Source organism: Lactuca saligna, chromosome 8 (assembly GCF_052625555.1).
Source record: "Lactuca saligna cultivar CGN05327 chromosome 8, ASM5262555v1, whole genome shotgun sequence".
NCBI lineage: Eukaryota > Viridiplantae > Streptophyta > Magnoliopsida > Asterales > Asteraceae > Lactuca > Lactuca saligna.
Window position 1 is genome coordinate 85,010,824 of NC_136424.1, and position 9,667 is coordinate 85,020,490.

General features: G+C 39.3%; 1 protein-coding gene and 1 non-coding gene across 2 annotated transcripts; one reads left to right on the top strand and one right to left on the bottom strand.

Moving 5' to 3' along the window:
* Positions 1 to 5,143: 5,143 nt before the first annotated feature.
* On the bottom strand, positions 5,144 to 7,471 carry LOC145009831 (uncharacterized). Its single transcript, XM_078968460.1, has 4 exons — positions 7,113 to 7,471; positions 6,623 to 6,926; positions 5,918 to 6,418; positions 5,144 to 5,833 (listed from the first exon to the last, which is right to left on the bottom strand). The coding sequence occupies exons 1-4, from the start codon at positions 7,469 to 7,471 to the stop codon at positions 5,144 to 5,146; spliced, it is 1,854 nt and encodes a 617-aa protein (XP_078824586.1).
* On the top strand, positions 6,981 to 7,087 carry LOC145013474 (small nucleolar RNA R71). The gene has a single exon (XR_013665032.1). It is a non-coding gene; the product is annotated as a small nucleolar RNA R71 (small nucleolar RNA).
* Positions 7,472 to 9,667: the final 2,196 nt, after the last annotated feature.

Here is a 9,667-nt window from a genome sequence, read left to right on the forward strand (position 1 = left end):
ATGGATGGATCATGAGAATCTGTGAGGCCATTTGTGAGATAGTTTCTCATTCCTCTAGGAGTGAGGGTTGACCGCTTGCTATGTTGATTGATGTGCACAAAAGTACCCACTAATTTTAATATTTATAACCTAACAAACTAAGACTAACTATGCACTTATAGGCAGTGTACCTAGTCATATTACAGTATAGCCTAGGTAAGTCGGGTGTCGATCACAGGGAACGGTGTTACTAATTAATCTACTTACTATTAAATTAACCTAATTTATTAACAAAGCTAATAAGGGGTTTTATCTGGTTTTGCAAGATCATATGAACTTAAATCAAATTTAATAAAAACACACTCTTGCGTAGTTGAATCCACTTCTTCCTTATGGCTAGCTAATGATTATGGGTTATTAAGTTGGTTTTAGTTATATTAGTAATTTAGTTCTATCTTACCAATAAGTAACTAATTCATGTCAAACCATGTATGTTCACACATAATTAAACATAGAACTAATTATGAATGTAGATATGCTATGTAAGATTTGTTGTATAAACGCAATTATGGTCACAATTCACGTTCTCTAGCACAGCTAAGATTTATTCAATCTAATTACTAACTAAGATTGGTCAATCCTAGCTCTAACAATTTAATGTTCACTAAATTATTAGGTAAACAAGTTCATGCAGTTTCATGGTCACTAAGCTACACAGAACATGCAATCTAGCAATTAGATAAACAAATAATAATATGCTAGGTTATACAAATCAAACACAAACAATTCTTACCAACTCAAATTAATCCATAAACATATAACTATTCATAAGTTCAAAGCTTCATCTAGCTAAGCAAAAGTAGCTAGATTTTGCTGCTCATCAGAGTAATTAAACTAACACAGCTAAAACTAATGAAAGACATGTTCATAATCAACTAAAATATAAAACTTTACTTCTTTTGGTGTTGAAATCCCTCTTCCAGGACCTTTCTTCTGCTCTGAAACGTCTCCTGGAACTCCTTTTCTTCTGCCAAAAGTTTTTCTTTTCGTAATAATAGGAGAACTTATATAATCCTCAAAAACCTGAGCCACGTCGTGGGCTTCAAGTAAAACGTATCCTTCAAGGAAATCCTCCGCGTCGCGATGTTTATCTTCTAGAACACCCGTGCCACGTCGTGGGCTTCACCGCCACGTCGTAAATTGAGCTCTTATTGTGAATTTATTATTTTATTGTCTTCCAAGCCTCCCATGTTCCCCATTTTGTCACCTCTGGTCCCTCTCTTCGAAAATCCTTTGTATTGACTGAAAATAACAATTTAAACTCATAAATATCATTATTCTGAACATATTATCAATTTATTAATAAAAATGTACTTAAATACTGCCTAAAAATAAGTATAAATATGGCAATATCAAAATACCCCACACTTAGGCTTTGCTTGCCCTCAAGCAAATTTAAACTGAATTCTTAATTACTAACACTACACAGAACAATCCGACTCTAGTTCAGCCATTATGCCAAAACTCAACGCATGCATTTGTGTCTAAAATTCTCCTAAAGTACCCCCCCCCCCCCCCCCCAATACTTTAAATACTAACAATCTTCATAAACACTCGCCCACTTTTTCCGAACAATGCTCATTTTATGCAACCCTCCGAAACCATCCTCAGAAAACCTCTTAACCTCAAGGTATTTTTAGTTGAGCAACCTAAGCATACATAATCTAGAATTACAATTTATGATACCACTATGGAGCTTTTTAGGAATTCTTCACTTCCTTAACAATTTGATCTTTGATTTCTTTGAATTCACCACCTTATTTGATTTGATTTCTTGGTATCTTCAACTTTTTGAATTTCTTGGAATTTTGAACTTTTGATCTTCACTTTATTTGCTCCAAAATTCTTCAAACTTTTTCGTAATTCTCTCTTCTTTTTTTTTTTACATGTACCTCTCTTTTTTCACTCAAAACCTATATGCTTAAGCAGAGGCGCTCAACCTCAACCTTTATTGGTTAATGATAATAATTTTCCTGGATACATTTTAGATTTAGGCTGCTAAACATATTGCATCCTTCAAACCGAGCGGGGTTATGTTTTTGTTCCATGATTTCACTAAAATAAGGGAAGCCACAAATGCACTATAACGTATATTGGTTCAACTAAACATTTGAACTTTCATCGGATCATCCCGCATAATACTAGCAATTATAGCTCAAATTATTATTACTAGATTCAATAAAAAAAAATTGAATTTTCAAAATTTTCTAGCAATTTACTTTTTCTACCCCTACCACACACTTATTTCATACAATGCCCCCATTGTATGTATAAAAACAAATCAAAATTAAAGAAAAGGGAGAAAAAGGAACAGACTCCCCTGGAATAGCGGCGTGAGCATCTCGAAAAGTGTGGAAAATGGGCAATTGGACTTCCAAAAATAGAAACTCGGTGTAGAACTGGTTGAATATGTAAATAAACCATGAACAGGACTCGAAACTTCAATTCATCAAAGTGGGTATTTGTAAGAAAAAAATGTGGCAATGATAAACTGGATCACGTCGTGGCATATATCTGGACACGTCGTGATATGGGTGGAAACTGCGAACACCAAAATGTTGAACTACTACAAACTGCAAGAGTACCACGACGTGGCATAAGGAATCCACGTCGTGGAAACTGGGCATCAGTAGAAAATGACTTATTTGCTTTACTTACTCTAACAGCTTTGACCAATGGCTAACGGGTGTCCGACACTTCTATGCAAATATATTTCACAACTATAACCTCTCTCCTAATATACCCCACACTTATCTTGAATTGTGGGTTCTGACTCACGACTCTAAGCTTCCTTGACTAGACAAACACGACTCGAAAGATAACCTTCTATGCTCCTTAGAATTTCAACGCTAATCTGAAAAGTTAGAACAACCCAAAAGAAACAAAAAGTAACATCATAGTTTAAATAAGGTTTTACATCACACACCAAAGTCAAACTAAAAAAAAACTACTCAAAAAAAAAATCAAATCAATCATCATCTTGATCTTGTGCTCCACTTGGCCTTGCCTCATCATTTTGCGGACGCCATAGCTCCTCCCATGTCGTAAAATAGGGATACTGTGGTGGCATAGCAGGTGGTCGGGTCACACCCAAATGTGAATAAATACCCTCGGTAAGTTGGGTATGGTAACTGGCATGACCCCGTAGATTATCCAAATATGTTCCCACCCGACTCTGAAAAGGGTCGGTGGGCACTCCCTGCACATACTGCGAAGCAGCACGCTCTCGCTCGACCTCACCTCTAGCCCGCACATTTCGACGCCTCGGCCTAGCTGGTGGTTGCTATCCCGGCTGCCCCTCCTCCTGCTCGTCATCTATCGGCGGTATAACAAAACGACCCCCGATATTCACCACCGCTCGCATCACACCCAAGACTTGAATGGTCAAGTCTGTGTCCGGGAATCGAGTAAGATTCCTCACAAAGTCATGGGTCAAAATCTGATATGACCTAGCTAGGAGAGTAACCAAATGCCCCCTAGTAATCGGGATCCCAGGCCTAGAATTGACCGCTTTCTTCCCCATAAACCTTGCCAACATATAAGGCAAATCACAGCAAACCCCCGGGGTAATAAGAGTCCATAAATAAAATAGATTCTGGATGGGGACCTTGTCACCATGATGCTTGTGATTGATTGAAAACGTGATAAGGCGGTGCAAAAATCAGAAAAAAGGATTCCGAATTTGTGACTCACTCGAGTCACGAGTGTTGTACTCATGGTTAGAAATGCCCCGCCAAAACTGCACATCCAAGGTACCCCGGAGCAAAATTCCGCACACATCCAAGCAAGAAAGGGATAAAAAATGGAGATTGCGTCTCCACTTCCGTATAGAGCCCCATATGCCAAGCAAATTCCCGAAGGCTACACTCACGATATACACCACCCAAACGAAAAACAAGTGCTCTATTGTAGGTGGCATCAAGGGTGCGTTCTTCGAAACATACGGTAGAGAAAAATTCTACCGACAATTCCTGGTACACGGGTTCTTGAATAGTGAATAAATTCCTCCACCCATGACAAGTAAACGACAATTGATCTCCAACATAAGTCTTTGACCAATAACGTCCCAGCTCCGCTACCATTCCCACTCCACCTAACCATCCCCAATCAATAATTGGGGCTATTGCAAACTCCCTATTGTATAACCATCCAAGCCGATTCTCAAAGGTTGTTAGCAACGGTCGGGGAATGTTTTGAGGAAACTGGTATAAAGGATGTATGCTTGCAACATCTATCGGGTCTTCCTCCTACGGAACAGCTCGTCGTGGTCCCATTTCTACAAACAAAGCAAACCAAAACAACAAACAACCAACACATTAAACAGTTTAAACAAGTGCACAGAAGTCACGACGTGGCCAGGCTGCACCACGTCGTGGGTCGCGTCGGTCACAGATTGTGACTCGGTCTATATGCATGCGATTTCTACTAAAATCAATGGTTGGGGTTTGTTCCTATGACCATTATAGGTATATTTAATCTAAAATCAACCACTAGATTCAACCAATTTCATGAATCATACAAACCCTAACCATGAAAACTTGAAATTTGGAAGAATTACTACAAAATAATGAGGAAAACACGTACCAAATAGATTAATTGGCAAGATCTTGCAAGGAAATTAGAAGTATAATACGAAATTAGCTATGGGGTTATAATGTTTTCGTTCGTGCAGCAGCCTCAAGTGGGAATGAGAATTATCGGTCAAAGGGTTTTAAGGAAATGGTCCCCCCTAATTTTTAAAGGCCACGACGTGGCGGGCTATGCCCACGTCGTGGACCTTAAATTGTTTTTTTTTTCAGTCGCGCATTCCTTTTAGCCCACGACGTGGCTGGGCAATGCCCACGTCGTGGAAACTACCAGATGCAAAATTCTCAATAATTTTTATCATATTAATTAATTATTTTGCATATCATTCATTATTTAAAGTTCCCTACAGCTAATTCTCTACTAGTTACCGGTTTTTTTAGATGATGAATCGATGTCTTTCCTAATTAAAAAGAAAAGAAAGAAAAGAAAATTTTAAAAAGAAAATGCAAACCAAACTCGGGTTGCCTCCCGAGAAGTGCTTCTTTTTCTTGGAGTCTTGAGCTGGACTCCGTGCCTTCTAAGTTGAATCTTCGGAAGAGTCCTCCACCAAGATCTTTTGTTCCTTGAACCGCCTTTTGTAAGCTTGAACTCTCCTTTTATACGCCTTCTTTGAATTCTCCTTTTTAGCTTTTCCCTTTTCTTCAAGCTTGCGTTTTGTGCCCTTGGTTGCCTCCTTGTACTTTATGTCATTCTCTTCTGCTTTCACCACCGGCCTTGTTACTCTTGAAGTGACCTCCTCTTCATCACTTGTTATTTCCTCATCCTCTTTGCTTACCCAAGAAGGCGGGCTCTTGTAAGCTATGACTTCAATCAAATATGGAACAGATGCCTTTGGTTTTGTCCTTTTGACTTGATGAACTACCTTTATCTCTTCTTCCATAAGCTTTTCCAATTCTTCTAGTTCATTCTCTTCATTAATTGTGAACACCTCTTCTTTATTTTCTTGAAAGTCATCCTTTATTCCAAAAACTTCTAGTTCATCTCCAACCCTCAAAGTTAGCTTAGACTCGCGTATGTCAACAAGGGCACCAGCAGTGTTGAGCAATGGCCGACCTAGGATTATCGGGACATCCGGATCTTCTTTCATGTCTAAGACTACAAAGTCTATCGGAAAAACAAATTTTCCAATTCTCACCAAAATATCCTCCACTATGCCTCGGGGTTGTGTCACCGAACGGTTCGCCATGTGAATCTTCATTTTTGTAGCCTTCATCTTCTGAATCTCCAATTTTTGATAAAATGAAAAAGGCATTAGATTAATGCTAGCCCCGGAATCGGCTAACGCATTAACCTTCATTTTATTCCCAAACTCGCATGGAAGAGTGAGGCACCCAGGATCCCCCATCTTTTCTGGCGTTTCTCCCAACACAACTTTTGAAGTTTGTTCACTCAGAATCACTGTAGACTGCTTCTTTAATTGCCTTCGCGTATCTATCAAGTCTTGCAGTAATTTCTGGTTTTCGGAAGCTTTGGATAAGGATTCAACAAAGGGGGTATTAATTGGAATCCCTTTCACATGCTTCACAAACTCTAAATGTTCCTTCTCCAGTTGACTGAGTGCTGCGCGGGTGGGAAATGCTTCACAAACTCTAAACTCAGATATTGTATCTTCTTCAGTATCGATGGCCATTACATGAGATTGGGCTTGTACTTCGGGACTCTTCGGGGACAATTTTTCATGAACTAAAGTGGCTAGTTGACCAAATTGTACTTCAAGGTTATGGATGGAGGCTTGTTGGTTCTTTATCAATGTTTCTTGTTCCATGATAGCGGAATACGTGGCCTCGTGTCGCTTTTCCGATGCTTCCATAAATTTCATTAAAATGGTCTCTAGGTCGGGTTTCTTCTCGGCTGGTGGCTGCTCCTTTTGATAGAGGCCTCGACCTGTCTGCCTATACTTCTCTTCTTTTTGCTTCTTATACTCTTCATATGGTAGCCACTCCTTCTTCGGTTTCCTCCAGTCCTCATCAAACTTATCCCCATTAGAGTAGCACACTTGAGCTTTTCTGTTCCCAAATTCATCCACGTTGCAGTCCTTGGTCAGGTGTGGACCACTGCATCGCTCGCACCCCACTCTTATGGCATGTATCGACTGGTCCATTTGTGTTATCCTGCGATCCATGTTATTCAGGATGGCCATGACGGCTGCAATTTCTTCAGTTTGGGCTCCTCCACCGCCTTTGCTTCCATCTTGCCTCGGGTTATGGTATTCGCCGGAGTGTTTCGCGAATTCTTCAATTAGCTCCTTGACCTCCCTTGGATTTTTCCTTGTCAACGGTCCTTGAGAATCAAGGAGTTGCCTTGTCATCACATTGACCCCATCATAAAAGATTGACATCTCTTGCTGCACATTTAGGTCATGTTGCAGGCAGTTTCTGAGTAAGCCCTTGTACCGCTCCCATGCTTTGTACAGTGATTCCCCCGGTTGTTGCTCAAAGTTGGCTATTGCCTTCTTGAGTTTGGCTATCTTGGATGGCGGGAAAAACTGGTCTAGGAATTGCTCACGCATTTGAGCCCAAGTGGTGATTGTACCCGGTGGGAGTGCTTTTAACCACTCCTTAGCAGTTCCTTTGAAAGTGACGGGCAGCATCCTAAGCAAGACTGTGTTCTTGTTGACATTTGGGACATTGAAGTAATCTGCAATGTCATTGACTTCATCTAGATGCTTAAAAGCATCCTCATGGTCTTTCCCGAAAAATGGGATGTCCTTCAGCGCAGTCAATATATGTCCCTTCAGCTCGAATGTGGCATTGGCAGGTATTGCGGGTTGGACTAATCCGGGACCCACATCTTCTTGGATCCGCTTCTTGTAAGCTCCCATGGACATTTCTTCAATTGCTGCCATCTCGTTCCTTGGCTCGTTCTCGGGTTCACTTGTGTGTTCTTCAAATTATGGCTCGGTATCACTTTCGTATTCGGTTTGCACGGGTGTATGATCCAAATGCTCAAGATTGCTCTCGTGCTTCGCTGATGAACTTGACTCTCCTGTCTTCTTTCCCGACTTCCTAGAGAAGGCTGACATCAATTCTTGCATGGGCGTCTTTTTCTTGTGAATTTTAGACTCGGGATCTTCTAGTGGTGGCACCAATGGTGTGTTTGAGCCTCTGGTCATTAACTCCTGCAACTTGCTAAACTAAAACATAAAACTGGACTAAAATAAAAAAAAAACTAAAAATGAACTCTCAGATTTCACGTCATGAGTATACTAAATCTCACGTCGTGAACTCTGTGACAAACAGAACAAAAATTAAACTAAGATAAGCTAGCAAAATAAATAACCAATTAAACTTTCTGCAGATTTTATTCCTAAAAAAACGATTAATCTAATGCAACTAAATAAACTAATAATCTGCACCGTTCCCCGGCAATGGCGCCAAAAACTTGATGTGCACAAAAGTACCCACTAATTTTAATATTTATAACCTAACAAACTAAGACTAACTATGCACTTATATGCAGTGTACCTAGTCAGATTACAGTATAGCCTAGGTAACTCGGGTGTCGATCACAGGGAACGGTGTTACTAATTAATCTACTTAATATTCAATTAACCTAATTTATTAACAAATCTAATAAGGGGTTTTATCTGGTTTTGCAAGATCAGATGAACTTAAATCAAATTTAATAAAAACACACTCTTGCTTAGTTGAATCCACTTCTTCCTTATGGCTAGCTAATGAGTATGGGTTATTAAGTTGGTTTTTAGTTATATTAGTAATTTAGTTCTATCTTACCAATAAGTAACTAATTCATGTCAAACCATGTATGTTCACACATAATTAAACACAGAACTAATTATGAATGTAGATATGCTATGTAAGATTTGTTGTATAAACGCAATTATGGTCACAATTCACGTTCTCTAGCACAGCTAAGATTTATTCAGTCTAATTCCTAACTAAGATTGGTCAATCCTAGCTCTAACAATTTAATGTTCACTAAATTATTAGGTAAACAAGTTCATGCAGTTTCATGGTCACTAAGCTACACAGAACATGCAATCTAGCAATTAGATAAACAAATAATAACATGCTAGATTATACAAATCAAACACAAACAATTCTTACCAACTCAAATTAATCCATAAACATATAATTATTCATAAGTTCAAAGCTTCATCTAGCTAAGCAAAAGTAGCTAGATTAGTTGCTCATCAGAGTAATTAAACTAACACAGCTAAAACTAATGAAAAACATGTTCATAATCAACTAAAATATAAAACTTTACTTCATATGGTGTTGAAATCCCTCTTCCAGGACCTTTCTTCTGCTCTGAAACGTCTCCTGGAACTCCTTTTCTTCTACCAAAAGTTTTTCTTTTCGTAATAATAGGAGGACTTATATAATCCTCAAAAACCTGCGCCACGTCGTGGCCAGATGCGCCACGTCGTGGGCTTCAAGTAAAACGTATCCTTCAAGGAAATCCTCTGTGTCGCGATGTTCATCTTTTGGATCACCCGTGCCACGTCGTGGGCTTCACCGCCACGTCGTGAATTGAGCTCTTATCATGAATTTATTATTTTATTGTCTTCCAAGCCTCCCATGTTCCCCATTTTGTCACCTCTGGTCCCTCTCTTCAAAAATCCTTTGTATTGACTGAAAATAACAATTTAAACTCATAAATATCATTATTCTGAACATATTATCAATTTATTAATAAAAATGTACTTAAATACTGCCTAAAAATAAGTATAAATATGGCAATATCATTGATGTATATTGTTAAGGAGTTGTGGTGATACTTGAGACAAATATGGATAGGTCTAGAAGGTAGTATGGGCCCTTACTACTGAAAGCACAGGACCCATACGCGTAGCAAGGAAGTCACAACCCCTAGTGTTTGTGGAAATTGGTCTCTCGATATTATGTTGTTTATCTGGCGTCTTGGGTATATTTGTAGTATGGTGAAAAGGAGACACTTTACGACTGGATCAGGATTAGGATTAGGGGTAGAGGCCTAGACGTGCCTATAGCACCTGAGCCTGTGGTGCAGATAGGGACAGAGGAGTTGGATGCCAGGATTCAGGAGATCCTACATGATG

Bases quoted from the DNA above. Each gene is read 5' to 3' on its own strand.
- LOC145009831 (XM_078968460.1), bottom strand. From the start codon at position 7,471: ATGGCAGCAATTGAAGAAATGTCCATGGGAGCTTACAAGAAGCGGATC. The intron at 6,927-7,112 runs GTTTTTCCCGCC...TGTGATGACAAG, and splicing joins CGTGAGCAATTCCTAGACCA to GCAACTCCTTGATTCTCAAG. The intron at 6,419-6,622 runs GTGTGCTACTCT...GCATCGGAAAAG, and splicing joins TTGGGAACAGAAAAGCTCAA to CGACACGAGGCCACGTATTC.